The 18,874-nt window shown below is 19.1% G+C and overlaps 1 protein-coding gene across 1 annotated transcript; it reads right to left on the bottom strand.

Moving 5' to 3' along the window:
* Positions 1–1,441: 1,441 nt before the first annotated feature.
* Positions 1,442–14,183, bottom strand: Bma-sue-1 (Uncharacterized protein; the record flags this gene model as incomplete). The annotated part of the gene is made up of 6 exons (XM_043080939.1): positions 1,442–1,631; positions 2,751–2,925; positions 5,574–5,685; positions 9,388–9,588; positions 10,781–10,902; positions 13,973–14,183. 6 exons carry the CDS (start codon positions 14,181–14,183, stop codon positions 1,442–1,444), a joined length of 1,011 nt encoding a protein of 336 aa, XP_042936873.1.
* Between the last annotated feature and the right edge of the window lie 4,691 nt (positions 14,184–18,874).

Below are 18,874 nucleotides of genomic sequence, written 5' to 3'. Positions count from 1 at the left end.
CAAAGAGAAATTTAAATAAATCATAAATAAAAATTCGTTCAGTAAAATAATTTAAAGCAAATAAGAAACTTTGTTTTCATTTTTAAAAAAATAAAAAATAAAAATAAAAAAAAAAAAAACGATAATATTATAACTCAACAATTATTATAAACGAACATAAATGAATTATTTTAAATTAAAGGCACAAATTGTATCGTTAAAAAATGAAAGAAGAAAGATTAACTTTAAATAATTTTATAATACAAAGCAAACAATTTCTTATTTTGTACATAATAAAATTATTTAATTTATTTTCAATTAATTATTGTAATTATTGCAATTTTTTTTCTTTTTTTTTTTATCCTAATTAATGCTACTAAAATCTAAAATATTAGCGTATATTTGCTGAATAAAATTATAATATTAAAGTTTACAATTTCAATTAATATTTTCATTTTGAATTACATTGCAAATTTTGCTAATAATTTCAATAAAGAAATTCCTGACGAAGTGTATCTGAAAACATTAATAGCTATTGCAAGAAAATTAAAGTAAAAAGTTTTCATTTCATTAATTGCCTCTTTGATCGTTTCGGCAACTAAAATTGAACGAATAAATTGTTTAATAATTCTTTATAAAATGAGAATAATTTTTCAAGGAAAATTATTGTATAATAGCATTTTTTCCAATTCAATTTAACACATTTTTTCTGCAAATTTAAAAATCAAAAAATCTTTTAATTTCTTTTCTTTTTGCCATAAATTTTTTTTTTTTTAAATTTATATTTTTTTTTATTGTTAGAAGTGATAATTTAAATTTTTGATAATTTAAACAATAACAACGAATAAAACTTAAGATATGTTTGTAAAAAAAAGTTAAAATTATATCAAAAATAGCATTAAAAAATTCAATCGAAACTACAAAAAAAAAGAGCAAAATATTCGATTATAACAATAAATTATTATAATTGTTTTACAAAAAACGAGTGAAATGAAGAATTTTATGAAATTTAATTTTTTTTCTTGGATTTCAAAAAAAATTAATTATTAAAACCTAACTGCTCTCTAACAACTGTCTCAAAACAATATAAAAAAAAAAAAAAACAGAAAAAATCTAATAGCAATTAATTTTATAACTTTTTAAAAGTACACTGATCTTAGCAAAATGCAAAAATAATTCTTTATGTTTTTCAAAAAAAATTTATATATTTGCAAGCAATTAATAATAAATGATTAATTCATTCCAAAAGCTTTACAAAACGAATATTTTGTGATATAAATCACTGAATTTAATTCTTTTTTTCGCTTTTTTCTTTTTACAAAACAAAGATAAAAAATGAATTTATTATACTAATAAATGTTAGACTTAAAAAAAAAGCGTTTAAAAAAAAATTAAAAATTAAAATGAAAATAGGTAATAAAAAATAGCAAAAAATAGAATTTGAAATGAGAAAATAATTATTTCATTCAGAATCTGACGTTGCCTCCGTTACGTGAACATTTGGCGCTTCTACACGTGCCTTAAGATGATGAATACCTTTAAATTCTTTTCCTAAATGTTCCATTGTATTTTTCCATTGTTCATGTTCCGATTTATCAATTGCTAATTTACCGAGATATACCGAACCAATTAAATCATCACCAGCAATTGTCCTAAAGTTAAAGTATAAATTAATTAATGAATTCGAATAAATTAAATTTGAAAATAGAAAAAGAAAGATTGCATTTACTCATTATAATAGTTTTTCTGTTTTAAAGTTTATTTTTGAACTGATAATTTTTTTTTTTTTTTGTTTTAAAGTTTATTTTATTATACAATGTTATGTTTGATTTAATTTTTTGTGAAAAAAAAAAAAAAAAAAAAAAAAACACGTAAAATGACATATGCAAATGCAATTTTTAGTTTCGAAAATAAATCGAAACAAATTATTATTAAAAATAATATTCATTTATAATAATTAGTGATTTTTCAATAAAAAAAAAGACTTAAATGAAAAATATAAATTCTAATGGAAAATAAATTTCAAATGCTTACTATTAATAAATTAAATTTATTTTCAGGTTAAAAAAAATTATACCATATTATAATGAAACATACTTTTTTGTCTTTATTTATTTATTTTTTTTTTAGCTTGCTTACTTATAGTTTTAATTCATTATCATACTTACTTATCGCTATCAATTTTAAGAGAGTGATTAATACTGAAATTACTTAAAACAATTAATTAAAAAAATTTTTAACATAAAATTTTACATAATTCTATTAAAAAATTGTATAAAAATGAGTGCTAAGTTATAAATTAACAAAAAAAGCAGTAATAAAAATTTAATAACACTTAACAAAACAATATGTATTTATTCTGAAAGAAACTGTAAAAAATAAAAAATTATTTTTCTAAATTTCAAAAAATTTACTTAATTATGCATATATAATACGTTATGCAGTAAAACTATAAATTTAATTTGTGAAAAAATTTCTTTTTTCCTAATTTAATTTATAAGAAAATATATATGTAAATTTAATTTATACTTACGACTAAATTACCAGTTTAAAAAAAAAAAAAGAAAAAAAAAAGAATAAATTCAAGTTAATTTTAAAACATAAAATAATAATTTAAGCTATACAAACTTCTTTTATTTTTATGTTTAAAATTTTATCACAGAAATATTTATCTTTTTTTTAAAAAAAAAGAGTGAAAAGAAATAAATCTGATTAGTTATACGTGTAATAAATGTTATTTCACGTAATATAACGTACGTCATAAATATTACCTGGATAAATCATGAACAGAAATAACAATGCTGGTATTCTCGAGATCAATTGATTTTGTTTTTACCAAAAACATAATCGCTTCTTTAAACGTTGCATTACACGTTCCTTTGATTATACGACTTTGTTTTGTTTGTGTCACGTTGTTTTGCGTTAAAAGTACACGGATACATACGTCTAAATTAAAAAAGTTCAGTTAAAAATTTTTTAAGAGTAAACAAAAATTTTAACAATAAATTAAGAAAAGAAGAAAAAGCCAGAAAAGATAATATAAAATAAAATTGTTTTTACTCTTTTTTGTTTTTAATAGTATATATTTATTAATAAAATAAAAAAAAAAACTTTATTTGAAAAAAATTCCTGAAAATTTCAATAAATTTTAAAAATAACAGCAAAGTAAATTTTTATTTAAAAATTTGAAAAACTTTCAAATGTATAAGTTATTTGCTTAATATTATTTCTTGTAAGAACTTTTCCCTTAGTTTAGGATTTTTCTTTTTCTTTTCTTTAATAAAAAAAAAATTCGAAAAGTATAACTGTGAAATATATAAAATAAGTTTATATGGTAATAATATAATAACAAATAATAATAAAAACAAAAATCACATTTATTAATAATGACGGCAATAATAATAATAAATAATATAATAATAAAAAGTAATGACAATTTTAATTTTAAATAATTTCCGACTTAAAATTAATTCTTAATTAAATCATTTTGTCTCTGAAGTGATCATCCTGTATTGCAACTCAAAACTTCTCCATATTATTCGATTTTTTTTTTAGCTTCCTTTAAAAAAAAACCATTTAAAAATTTAAGTAATAAGAATTAATGAGAATTAATGAAATTTAATTTTTCCCTTTTCAATTTATATAATAATAACTTTTAAATGTTTGTACGATGCTAATAAAATTAGTCCAAATTAGCAACAAAACTTGAATTATCACTTTCGTGTGTAGAAATCCTTTTTTTTTTTTTTTTTTTCAATTTATCTACTTATAAAAGTAAAATTTTTTAAATAAAATTCAAAAAATTTCAGTCGAAATATTTATTAAATTTTATTTTCATATAAAATAATTGAATTGCTGTGTTTATTTTTTAAATTATTTCCAACAAAGCATCGAATTTACTGCATAAAATCCATGCTTTTTTGCTTTTTTTTTTTTTTGTCCCTTTATTTTTATTTAAAAAGCTAAGCTTAAAAATTTTGCACTTATTATAATTGTAGAAAAATTGATTCAACAATAAAAAATAATAATTTCAGGAAAATTTTATGGTACTTTTAACTAAAATTAAAAAAAAAAAACCTACAGTTATTAGAATTTTCCCAAAAATCATTCAAAAAATCATATTATTTATTCAATTATAGCAAATTCAAAAAATTTAAAATATTTGTGAAAAAAAAGCAAAAAAGCAAAATTTTTGTAAAAATTAAATAAAAATGTTGTTTACAAATTATTAATACTACTATTATTATTATTATAATTAAATGTTACATGAAAATCAACGATGTGTGATTTTCAAAAATGATTTGTTTAATTTAATTTTTGAAAAATTTAAAAATATCCATTAAAAGATAATGAAATTTGAAGTGGTTCATTTGCTTTTAGAGCTAAAAATAAAATTAAATAAAATTATTTTCCAATATTTTCATCTTCGTCTTTTTTTTTTAACTTTCTCTTTTATAGCGTAAATATTTTTGCTCTTTTCAATTTTTTTTTTTTTTAGTCAACAATTTCTCTTTCTCTTCTTTTTTCTCTCTCTGTTTTTCTCTTTTTTTTTTTTTTTTTTGTAAACAAATTATTTAGAGTTGTTTAAATTTCCTGTTCAGCTCTTTTTTTCTAGCATGAATTTTTCTAATTTATGAAATTTTAAAGTTAAAAGTTTTGAAAAAAAAAGTAAATGGCTTTTTGCTAATTGAAAATTAAATGTCCCAATGTGATTTGATTTGAAACTATGATAAAATATACTCTAAAAATTTTTCAAAGAAATTAAAAAAAAATCAGATTTGTGTTAATATATTTAATGAGAAATAACTCTTGCAAAACTTTAAAGAAATGAATGAAATTTGTTGTAAAGTTATTAATGAGAAAAAAAAAAAATTTCATTTCTCGAGAAATCTCAGAGAAATCGAAGAGAATTTCATTCCTTTGAAATCTGAGAGAAGCAGAAGAAAATTTCATTCTTCGGAAATTTTAGATAAAGCAAAAAAAAAAAAAAAAAATTGAAGTTTAGCATAAAATAAAATTTGTCAATGAAATGCAATGAAGCATACTCAATGAAGCTTTTTTTTCAAAAAAAAAAAAAAAGTTAGTTATTGAAAAAGCGATTCAACGCTTGCATTTTTAAATTAGTGAAATGAAATAATTAAAATTGAGAGAGTAGTACTATGAGTTTTGGAAAGTTGTATTTTTATAATAAATTTTTGTCATTAACTTAATTAAAACAAAAACAATCTCTGAGAGAAGAAACAAAATAATAAATAGTATATAGTAAATAAATAATTTTAATTATATAATTTTTAATTTAAAATAAAAAATATAAGGAATAAAAGAATATAAAATAAAAATAAAAAAATATAAAATTGTAGTATAATTCTTTGCTTTTTTTTGTATTTTTTTTTTTTTTTTTTTTTTTTTATTAATTTAATGACATTTTAATTGGAGACTTCCTTTCCTGTACTGATTTCTAATTTAATTTGGAAAATAATATTTAAAAAAAAAAAAAAATTGCAACAATTCTAAAATAATACCATCAAATGATATTTTTTCAAAGTAACAATAACAAATTTAATTTATTTTTAAGCAATTAAAATTTCACTTACCAGGTGGTCCAGTAATGCCACCTTTTGGTAAATCTTCCACTTTGATAATATTAATCGTTAAGCGAGATGCTTTTTTTTCCAGACATGTTGTTATGCATAATTTTCCTAATTTCTGAAAAAAACTACAATTAAAATTTCATTCACCAAATAAAAAAAACTTAAAAATTAAAAAAATTTTTTTTTTTTAAACTTAATATCAAAAAAAGTTTTATTATTTCAATTCATACATATTTATTAATTTATTTAGCTTTAGGTATAGTTTATTTATTTTCGCTTCATTCTTTATTTTAATTTTTTTTTTTTTTTTCAAAAAAATTTTTTTTACAATGCCTCAATTAAATGATAAAAATAATAATAAAATATGACAGTATTGATCTGTTTGTATTTTTTGTTTTTTGTTTTTTCCTTTGATTTAAGTCTGATAAATATTGCAATCAATTAATCAATAATCAATGGATCAATGAATGAACCGATCGATTGATCAGTCAATGAATATATCCATCATATGAATATAATAATTAACAAATTTTGATGTAAAACAATTGATATCTTTCAAAATAAATAAATTTTTTTGGTTGTATTAAATTATGCAAAGAATTGAAAATACTTTAAGCAAAATTTAAAATTATAGAATAAACGAAGATTTTTCCTACTTTTCATTAATTTGAAAATTACTTCAAAAATTATTTTCAAAAATGAAATCAAAATGACAAGCATTACAGAAATTAATTTATAATAGAATTGAGAATGGCATAAAAATAGAATCAAAATCACATCATTAATAAATAGAATTTTTTACAAAAAAAATTTCATTTATTAATGGTTTAAGGTTCTTTAACCCATTTATTAATTTAAAAAAAAAGAGAGAAAAAGTTTTAAATATATGCGCAAATGTCTTATCTTCTCTTTTTAAACATTTTGATAAAAAAATTTTTCATTTATTGAAATGAATAAAACAAATAATTTTTCGTTGCTACTTTTTTTGTATTTTATTTTAGTTTATAAAAATTTTTTTATGCGATATATCGAAGATTTAATATGCTTGGAATACTTTAATCGTACCGTTATTCACTCAATTTTTCAATTTTTTTTTTTTTTTTCTTTTTTACTTTTTTTCTCACTCTTAGAACAATTAGTTTATGAAATGCTATTGAAATTTTTCTTAAATTTCCATGAAAAACCACTTATTAAATTTTGCCATATTTTTGTTTTCTTTTTTGTCCTCTTCAGATGACATTTTTAAAATTATTTTTGCGTCATCGAAAATTTTTTTTTTTTTTTTCAAAGTATGAAAACCAAAAAATGATTCAAAAAGTTTGATTAAAAAAAATATAATATTAGTAATTTTGAAATATTTAATGCGAAAATGAACAAATACATCAGAAATCAAAAACAGACTGGAAATGATATATCAGAAATCAAAAAGCTATTATAATTTATATATGATAATTAGTATAATTAATATTAATTTTAGGCTACCATTTGGACAAAACGTTTGGTTTGCTTGCAAAATTGAAAACATTTATTTATTGTCTAAATTTTCGTAATTTTTTTTATAATTTTGAAAAGATTTATATTTAACTGTTTCGGTCAGATTTTTGTTAACTATTTGAATTTATAGATAAGAAATAGAAATAAAAAAAAAAATAAAATAATATATCAGAAATCAAAAAACGATTGGAAATTGAAAACTTATTGACAAATAATTAATCGAAGTGTATAATAATTAGCAATGAAAGTATGAAAATAAAATTAAAAAGAATAAATTGCATCTTTAATTATTATATAACATCTTAATTCCGTGATTTTACTCGGAAAAAAATTTTTTTATTTATTCATTTCAATTTTTATTTTTTCGTTCAAATTAATCCAAAATTTTTAGTCTAAAATTTTTTGCTTAAAAATTTTTGAACACGTAAATTCAACAAATCAACAATTTTCTAATAAAATCCAGAAATCAAATATTCTTTTCCCTTTTTTTCACAATTTTTTAAGTTTTGTTATTTGCTAAATTACCACTATATTATTCATTTTATTTCAATTAAATTAAGCAGTGCTAAAAATCATTTCTTCCGGTTTATTTTAAATTTCAGTAATTAAAAAATATAAGTTAAATTTAGTGATAAATTTTTGCAGTTCAAAAAATAAGTGGGAAAAAAACCAGGAATATTCAGCAAGAAAATTAAAAAAATAATTTAAAAAAATTCCTCGTTTTTCTTTTTTTTTTCAAGAAATTTAAAGACTTCGGATTAAAAAGGAAATAAAAAATTTTTGAATTAAAACGAATTTAAAAAAATTTGGTGTACATAGCAAATAATTTCTTCTAATTTCTGAAATTTCTTATAGGAAAAAAATTAATAAAAGTAGCAAAAAAAAAAAATTATTTGTTTCAGTTCTTTTTAGAAAAGATCGAAGTTATATAAATTCGATTTTTGATTGTTTATTTCAAATTAAAATTTGCTTCTTATCATTTATATCAGCAAATAGATCAAAATTCAACAATTCTTTTTTCAACTTTTAATTATTTTTTTTTCCCTTTTGTTTGTTTGTTTGTTTGTTTGAAATTATTCTATAATGACAAAAAAAAAAATTCTGCTCAATGGTAAACTAAGTGATTTATTATTCATTTTTTTTTATTTTTATTTGAAAAAAATTTTTGAAATAATTTTTTCTTCTTGTTCAAATGTTTCTGCTTCACATATTTATTGTTTAATTTTACAGGACTAAATGAAATATAATCCGTTGATTTCAGAAATTTTCACTTATTTCAACAGTAATCGTTAAAAAAAGAAAAATTGTAAACAATTGTTTACAAATATTTTAGTAGATGGTAAATATTTCGAGCGTAAAAATTTATTTGTTTTAATTTGTTTCAAAATTTAACTCTTTAATTTCTGTAAAAACAAAAACCAAAATTTGTTCCTATTTTTCTTCCAGAAAAAACGAAAAATTTCCTCCCTTATTAGAGAATTTTTGTCTTTTTTTTTTTTTTGCTTAAACACAAACTTCGAAATTTTATTTTTATGTTTGTTTCTTGTTCTATTCTAAGTATAAATGAAATTTCTATTTAGTTAGTTAGCTAAAACGAAGTTGAAGCAAAAAAAAAGTCAAACAAAACTTTCTACCAATCACAGCAAAATGCTATTCTTAAAATTAAAAAGCAAAAGGAAAAAAATGCTAATTTGAGCTGAAATTTAAGCTAAATTTAAGTTAAACTTTATCTCTTCAAAAAATGAAGAAAAAAATCTAGCAATTAATTAATAATAAATGATGATAATAGCAACAACTATGGGACTCACAATATTTAATTTTAATTTTTGGAAAATAAAATCTTCAAAAAATTAAAACATCAATACCGCAATATTTTATTATCTGTTGAGAGAAAAGTAAGAAATAAAAAGTACTAAATGAAATCAATCAATATTGTCATATTTAAGCATTACAACAAAAACAATAGCAACGACGATAACAACAGCAATAATATTGACAATAACAACGACAACAATAAAACAGCAATAATATTGACAATAACAACGACAACAATAGCAACGACGATAACAACAGCAATAATATTGACAATAACAACGACAACAATAGCAACGACGATAACAACAGCAATAATATTGACAATAACAACGACAACAATAGCAACGACGATAACAACAGCAATAATATTGACAATAACAACGACAACAATAGCAACGACGATAACAACAGCAATAATATTGACAATAACAACGACAAAGTTAAATTTTTAAAAAAATGATTTTTTCGTCTTCTTTTTAAAGAAAAGATAAAAATTTATATAATTAACCTTTGAATTAATGCGATATTTTAATTCTTCCACAATTTTTACTTCTTTTTTAGATCGTAATTCGCTTAAGCTTTTCAATGATAAATACATATCACCGATGATAACATCTTTTTGAAGTTTCTGCGGTGATTGATGATAAACTGTTATTGCAAGACATTTCTCGCTTAAATCATCCACCAATACATTGTCAAAGAAAAATTCCTGAAAATCTCTTTTAAATTATTTAATATAATAAATTCCAATTTTTTTTCTCTTTTTTTTTTGCAAAATTTTTTAGCATATTTGCTTATTCTTTCAAAACAACCAAAAAGAAAAAATCAATATTGCTATACTTTAACATTATACCAGCAAAAAAAGAAAAAAAAAGGAGAATCATTACAAAATATTTTTTCAAAATTTTGAAAAAAATAGAAATTAAAAATAAAAAAAGAGCAGTTAATTTGTTTCATTTTTTTTTTTTTTTTTTTGTTTGTTTGCACTAATAATTTGAATTTTTTTTTATTAAATTTACTAATTTAATTACTTTTTTTGATTTTAATTTGTCGCATTTTTTCAAATTGCATTCGAATTTATTTATTATAGTTATTAAGAAAATAATAAATAAAAATTAAAGATAAATTTAAAAATTTGATTTAGTGCGAAAAAAAAATTTTTTTATCAATTTTTCAATTTAACTTAATAAGTTAAAAAAAATTTGCTTAATTAGTTATAATTAAGCATCCAGAAAAATAGAAAACAAATTTACGATATTGTAAGTATCAATTTTTAATTCAAATTTTTTTTCTTATTTTGTGTGAACTTTGATTTATTTTCATTTGCGATAAGTTTTTTTTTTTTTTTGAAATGCTTAATGAACAAAGGGTTTTCTTTTTTCTTTTGAAAAATTAATTTCAGACTTTTTCGTTTTCTGACTAAAAATGTTTTCATATCAATGAGCGAAACAATTTGACATAAATGTTAATTGCAATTTTCATAAAAAGAATTTATTCTTTTCAATGAATTCAAATTTTATTTTTAAAAAAAGAAAAATAATTTATTTAATGAATTTGACCTTTTACAATTTGAAAACATCTGAGCTATGTCTTTTTCATTTTTTTTTTTTTTTTAATTTTTATTTTTCATATGAAAAAAAAAAAAACAATAATCAGAGAACTTTTAAACAACTTTTAAAAAGTGATTTTTTTTAAAATCATTAGTTATTGCCATCTATTAAATATGCTAAGAAAATAACTTCTTCAATAAACAATAATAATTTAAAAATTTAAAATGAAAATAATATATTTAATGCTAAAATTGACAATTTATTATCATTAATATTACTTATTACTGCTAGCGATGTTATTAACATTTCAATTATTAAATAAATAAACAATTATTGAAATATTTATGCCACCTGATTGAACGCAACGTCACGTCCACGTTTCACAATTGAATTTTGTGGTTTGCCACCTGGTGCTAGCGATACCTTACAAAAAGCATGAATTTCTAATTCCGGTTTCAATTTACCTGCTAATCCTGAAAGTTTCACTAAATAAATTTCAATTTTTTCTAGTAATTAAAATTTAAGAGTTGAAAATCAGTAAGTGTTATATTTATTACTTTCTTCAATATTCTTCTATTTGCTAATATTATAATATTGTTGAATATACATTTTCTATTTTAAATGCTTTAAATCAAAATTTGATGTACAATAAATAAAAAATTTTAAATTAAAAACTATTAAAAATAAATACACAATAATTACAACAATAATATGCATAAATAAATATAATAAAAAATAGGCAAAAAAGTTTAAATTTTGCAATTGTTAATTTTTGACATATAATTTATAAAGCAAATTTTATTTATTCAAATTGTAAAATATATTAAATTATAATTTTTAATTTTCTGAAACAAAACAAATTTTTTTTATCTGTTATCTTTCATTAAATCTTTTCATAATAATGAAAAATTTTTTTTTCGTTTAAAATAAAATTTTATAAAATTCATTATTTTCAAATTAAAAATATCAGCAATTAGTAATAATAATGGAATGTTATACAAATTTAATGAAACAAATTTTTAGTTTTAACATTTTTCTTGTTTTTTGTTTTTGTTTTCTTTTCTTTTTTTTAATTTTTTTCCAATTCCAATTATTGAATTTATATTAGCATAATAAAATATAATCATTTATTTGCTTCATAAATCAAATATATAATTGTTTATATACCTTTCAAAAATTTTGAGGATTTTTTTCAATTGCTTGTTTGCTCGAACAATTACACAAATTAGTTAAATTGAAAAGGGAAATGAAAGAAAAAAAAAATTTCAATCAACAAAATTGGTCTTTAATTTCATATACTAATTTATCAAAAAAAAAAAAGAAAAGTAATAAAGTAAGTAAAAGTTAATCTCAAAATTTGAAGGAGAAAAAAATTTGCTCATTTTCATAAAATCTTTGACCTTTAAACAAAAAAGTTAAAAAACAAATATGCGCGTTGTCCTTTTTTTTTTTTTTTTTTTTGTCCATTCTTTTTGACATTTTTAAAAAATTTCGCAAAGATAAAAAAAAAATGAAACATGAAAAACATTCAAATTATGTATTTCATTTCTTTCATTTTTTATTTTAAAAAAATTTATTCATTCATTTTTTTCACAGCTCAAAAAATTATTTTTATTATTTCAATATTTAATTCAATAAATGATTAACAATTTTGTTCGATTTGATATAAATAATTGAAATGATTGAAATGGATTTTCTCTTTTAATAATATATGTACAAATTAATTCTAAAATATTTAAAAGTAATTCTAATTCAATTAATAAATTTTTTATTCGAAATTTTTACCGACGAAAAACAAATATATTTTTACATGCATATACTAATTAAACTATAAATGCATGAAGAAATAAATTTAAATTGTTAAATTGAAGTTTAAAATTATGCATTTCAATAGATAATTTAAATTACTAAATGCTAAACGAATTAATTTTTAAATTAGTTCACTAATTTTAATACTGTGCTATTTTATCATCTATGAATATTATTATTAGAGTATTAAAAAATTTCATAATTCATTTCTTTTATAGATTCCATGAAAAATTATTAAATTTAATTTGAAATTTAATCAATCAAAAATCATTAGGAATTTTCAGATCGACTATTTTAAATTATTAAGCTCTAAATTTTGCAAAAATATTTTCAAATATATCTTTTTGATTTCATTTTTATTTTTTTTTTTCAATATTTTTTTTATTATTTTCTTTTACGAGGAAATTTGATTTGAAATTTATAATATTTCAAAATTTTCACATAGCATTTCTCATCCTTTCCTACTAATTAATCATTGAAATTCAATTAAATGATATTGAAATAGTATTTGAAAGTAAATCATTGAAATTGAATAATAAAACTAATAAATCAATGATTTACATTTTTTTAAGCTTTTATTTAAGCTAATTGCTTTCTCTATAATATTTCTTCGTGTTTTTCCGTTTTTTTTTCTTTTTTTCTCCGGTTTTCAATTTTCCGGTCAAATAATAAATGCATAACATTATATTTATGAAATCTAAGAAATAATTGGAAGAGAAATGATAAAATATCGTTTGAAATGAAATAATTTAAATAGTGAAAAGAATGGTTATAAATAATTTAAATAAGAATAAAATACTGAATTATGAAGTTTTTCCTTTTTTTTTTTTTTTGTTCATTAAATTTATTTATTGCATACAGTTTAGATTAGTATAAATTACATTTGGTATATTTAAATAATAAAAAAATATTTTGCTATGACAATAATATTTATTTTTTTTTTTTTTTAAAAATATATTTATTAAATTTCGAAAATTTTGTGAAAAGAATTGCAATCATAATTTTTTTTTCGAAACAAATTGCTAATATTTAATTTTGTAAAAGTAAGCAAGAAATAAAATTTATTAAATAACTAATAATGATTTTATTAAGTTTTATTAAAATTTTTTCCTTTTTATTCATTTTTTTTTTTTTAATAAAATAATGAATTTATTGATTTCGCTCAAAATAGTAATAAAAAAATTTGTTTTAAAAAAATGCCAATTCAAAAATTTCTTTTGGAGAAACTTTAAAAAAAAAATTAAACACTGAACAATTTATTATTTGAAATAAAACAAAGAAAAAAAATTTTTGTTGAAACAAAATTCAATATACAATCTAAAATTGACTGAAAATTAAATTTAAAAGTGAAATTATTAATCATTCTAAACTATGTTATAAATGAAAATTCTAACGGTTACTATCAAAAGAATTATAATTCCTTACAACATATCTAATCACTAGCCTAACCAAGAGCCTAGCAAAAATAGCCTAGCAAAAATAGCCCAGCAAACAATGCAGCTAATAGTAATGATTCTTAAATTATATTCAATTTATATCTGAGCAAATTATAGGTCTTTTTTTTCTTAAATAAATTTATTCAATTAAAATTTTCAGCAAACTTTTTTTATATCCATTTTAGTGTTATGATAAAAATAAAAATGCAAAGATTATTTTTTGAAAAAATAAAATTGTAAGAAAATATGAGAATTAGAATTGAAATTTATAATGAAATTATAATAAATATTAGCCAACCTTCTGCTTTTAAAAGTGAAACACGAAGACGTTTTCTAATTGGAAAATGTTGCAATGAGCAATGTATTAAGCCAAGCCCTGTTGGCCTTGGCTCATTTTCTGGCCAAGAATTACTCGTTCGCACGGTAGACCGCCTGGGAATATCTGGTACCGAACTGGTAGATGTCTCAGCACCTTGTTGATACAATGATAAATCGGTTCCATGTGTCATTTGTTCTTCTACATCACTATTATTTGTTAACTGAAATTTTACAAAAAAAAAAAAAAATAAAAATATTTTTTATTAAATTAAAAAAAAAAATTTTATGTATTAAATTTTTATTTAATTCATTTCGATGGAAAAATAAAATATTATTAAAGTGCATCAATTATTACACATATAAAGTAAAACTTACTATTAAATCAAATAAAAAGAAAAAAAAAGAAAAAACAAATTTTTGATTTTAATTAATTAAAAAATAAGTAAATAAACAATTAAAACAGATATGATTTAAGATTTCATTGCAGTTGCATAGGAAAAAAAAAATGATTTATCTTAAATTTTTAATCGAATTTTCATTCATCATTTCTTTTAATATTTTTATTCTTTTTTTTTTGCTTTTTCATTAAAAAGAAAATTATATAGCAATGAAAATTTCATTTGCTAATATATTTAAATTTCATTTTTTTAATGTGAAAAAAGGAAGAAAAAATTAATCCAAAAATATATTTTGCTGCATTTTTTTTTTTTTTTTTTTTAAACCATACAAAAGCAAAAAATATTTTTGAAACAAGAAAAAAATGAAAAAATTATAAAAAATTGATAAATTCATCAGCTAAAAAATTTTATTTCCAAAAGATACAAATTAATGAATTAGGGATGAATCAGCTAATACTGCAATTTTCTAAATTTATTAAAATCATTTTAATTAGTTATGCTCAAATAATTTCTTTTTTTCATTTTAATTAGTAAAAAGTGATAATTTATAGTATTAGCTAAAGAGTATTAACTTAATATATTGGTATCATAGCATCGGAAAAGATCAAAGAATTTGTTTAACCTTTTTTTTTTTTTTTAGTTTAATTTTAATTATTAGCTTTATAGCATTGAAAGATGGAAGTATTGGCTTGGTATACTGATTCAACTACATTTATTTTCATCCATTTTATTCTTCTATTGTTTTTGATTTCTAATATTTTTTATTTTGGTGTTTTATTTTATTTTTTGAGCATTTTTATATTCCAAATGATTAATGGTTGACATTTTTTTTAAATAAAATAATTTCAACTGAAATTCTATTTGTTTTCTTTAAATATTATTTTATTTTCAGCATAATTAATTAATTTTGTACACTTAAAATTGACAAAAATTCAGTATAACTTAAAATATGTTAACAAAAAAAAAAAAATTTAAGAATTATTAAAAGTTTCCTTAACATTTCAGAATGTATTCAACAAGAAAAAAAAGCTAATTTACTACTATTGGGATTTATTAGAAATTTTAATAGATGAAAAAAATTTTTCAGCAGTAAAAAAAAAGCAAAAATTAAATTGTCACTATTGGGATTGTTATGAGAAATTCAATATTTTAAAATATTTCAGTGAGAAATTGGTTTATTACAATTGGGAATTATTGAAAATTGAATATACTGAATTAATGTATTGCAATTAAGTAGTTTAAATGACAATTTGAAAAAAAAAATTCTTTTTTTTTCAAATGTTTATAAAATTGTGTTTAGTCAAATTAATGAATTCTTTTGTCTAACAAAATCAAAAAAGAGAAAATGATAGATTTTGATTAAATTAAATAAATAATAGCGAATAAATTAAAATATAAAGATATATAATAAGATGATACAAGCAATAATAATACTATAATGATAATAGTGACAATATAGTAATAATGATAATGATAACAACAGTGATAATAATGGCAACATGATAATAATATATTCTAAGAAAAAGAAAAAAGAATGAATAATAAAAACATTCTTTGTAAAATTATTTGATTAATAAATAATAGCAAATAAATTAGCTAACAAAAAATTAAGCTAATAAAAATTAGCTTTTCTTTTTGTTTACTTTTGAGTTACAAAAAATTTTATAAAAAAAAAAAAAAACGAAATAGCAATGAACTTTTTAATTAGATAAATTTAATAGCTTAAATTAAAGTAAGAATAATTCAATTTTTGTTTGATGAATGATGAAATAAATAGCAAATATAAAAGAATTATATAAATCCTACTATACAAATAAATGAAGCAAATAAATTCATTTTAAAATATTTTTAGAATTGTTTTTCCTTTTTTTTAATTTCAAATACCAGATTAAAAATTTTCAAAAATCTTTTTATTTTTAGTATTATAAAGAAAAGTCACTGTAATGTTTTGTTATTTTATCATTAATATTCAATTTTATGAATTTTTCATCTTTAATTCTTTTGTTCGCTTTTTTTTTTTTTTAATTTTATATTTCCGGAAAAATCAAAATTGAAAAAATATTTTTGCCATTGTTATTTTCTCTTACATTTATTTATGTATATGCAAAGGTATATAAATGATTTAAGACTTATTCATTTGCTTTAAAAGCTTAAAATGAAAGAAATAATAGAACAGACACACCCACACACACACATATGTACGTAAAAGAGCCATTTCGTTGATAAATTATTTGATAAAAATTATCAGCTACTAAGTTTATCAAATATTTGATAAAGGTTATCAGCCTTTAAGTTTGTCAATTATTTGATAAAAATTATCAGCTACTAAGTTTATCAAGTATTTGATAAAGGTTATCAGCCTTTAAGTTTGTCAATTATTTGATAAAAATTATCAGCTACTAAGTTTATCAAGTATTTGATAAAGGTTATCAGCCTTTAAGTTTGTCAATTATTTGATAAAATTATCAGCTACTAAGTTTATCAAGTATTTGATAAAGGTTATCAGCCTTTAAGTTTGTCAATTATTTGATAAAAATTATCAGCTACTAAGTTTATCAAATATTTGATAAAGGTTATCAGCCTTTAAGTTTGTCAATTATTTGATAAAAATTATCAGCTACTAAGTTTATCAAGTATTTGATAAAGGTTATCAGCCTTTAAGTTTGTCAATTATTTGATAAAAATTATCAGCTACTAAGTTTATCAAGTATTTGATAAAGGTTATCAGCCTTTAAGTTTGTCAATTATTTGATAAAAATTATCAGCTACTAAGTTTACCAAGTATTTGATAAAGGTTATCAGCCTTTAAGTTTGTCAATTATTTGATAAAAATCATCAGCTACTAAGTTTATCAGAAAATATCTGATAAATGTTATCAGCCATTAAGTTTTCATGTATTTGATAAAGGCTATCAGCTACTAAGTTTATCAAGTATTTGATAAAGGTTATTATGTTTATCAGAAGCCATTAAGTTTATCAGAAGATATTTGATAAAATTTATCAGCTATCAAGATATGTTTGATAAAAGTTATCAGCTGTTCAAAAGTTGATAACTGATAATTTCATGTTCTAACTAAGTTTTCCTCTACTTATTTGACAAGTGATTAACTCATATGTAAATACATGAAAAAATGATCTAATTAAGCATATATTATCAGAAATGAAATGGATTCCATTTAATTAAATACTTAGTAAAATAGTTTAAAATTTTTATGAACTTTTAAATAATAATATAAGTAAATGATTAAATAAATATTATTAAATATTAATTCAATGCGTTGATTGTTATTTTGTTATTAAAAATAAATAAATTTTGATTAAAAGATTTTTTTTTTCTTTTCATTTTTTTTTTTTTTTAATTTCAAAATACAGAGAAAAGTGAAATAAATTGACGGATTTCATTTTGTTATTTAAATGATAATAAATAAAAAAAAAAATAAAATATAATAAAATAAAATAAAATACTGACGAATGCTTTTTTTTCTCTTTCTTTTTTTTTTTAAAGTTTTATAATAAATCAAATGGAAATTTTAAATAAGTGCACGCATGAATAAGAAGGAGAAAATTTTTGAATTTTAATCATATTAAATTGATGAACCGAAAAAATTTTTAACATACGATTGAAAGATATAGTAATTGAGTTGAGAAAAAATTATAGATTTGAAATAATTTGTGATATGTTGTTATCAAGATAATTCAGGTAAAAGAAGAAAAAGTGCAGCAAATAAAATTCTTAGAAATAAATTTGAAAAAAAAAAATAAGAAAAAGATTTTTTTTTCTTTCATTATTTAAATATAAATGAAAAAATTAATTAAATAATTAATCATTTAATTGAAATGCAGTAATTAATCATTTACAATTATATTTCAATAGCAAAAAAAAAAATTTTTTTAAATAGATATTGTAAAATAATTAATTATATTTGACAGCAAAAATTTTTCCACCTGATTTTTCAATAATTAATAATATAAAGAAAAAAGTAAACAAACAACCAATTTACTTGTTGTTTTAATTAACACATAAAATAGAATTTTGCTGTACAAATAAAATGAATCTTTTTTTTTTTGTTCATTTCTTTAATTTTTTTTCTTTTTTTTTTAAATTACTTTTTATGGTATTAAAAAAAAAAAAAAAAAAAATGGCATCATAAAAGAAATCCATAAAATAAATCATTGACTAATGTGTTGTTCTACTAATAATACTAAAATGTCAGACAAAAAAAAAATGTCTGAGCTTAAAAAGAAAAGAAGGAAAAGCTTTAAAAAAAAAGCAAAGAGTAATCTTTAATTAGTTAAAAATTAAACAAAAAATTAAAGCAGTATTAGATTTTTTTTATTATTATTCTTTACTTTTCTTTTTTTTTTTTTCATATAATTGAAATTTTAAATAAATTTGAATTATTTTTCTTTTCTTTTTTTCTAAAACAGAGAGAAAGAAAAGAGCTAAAATAAAATAAAAAAAGGGAAAAACAAGACAGAAGGAA

The sequence above is a fragment of the Brugia malayi genome (assembly GCF_000002995.4).
Source record: "Brugia malayi strain FR3 genome assembly, contig: Bm_v4_Chr3_scaffold_001, whole genome shotgun sequence".
Taxonomy (NCBI): Eukaryota; Metazoa; Nematoda; class Chromadorea; order Rhabditida; family Onchocercidae; genus Brugia; species Brugia malayi.
The sequence above is the reverse complement of the archived record's forward strand: the minus strand, read 5'-3'. Positions and strand labels throughout refer to the sequence as shown.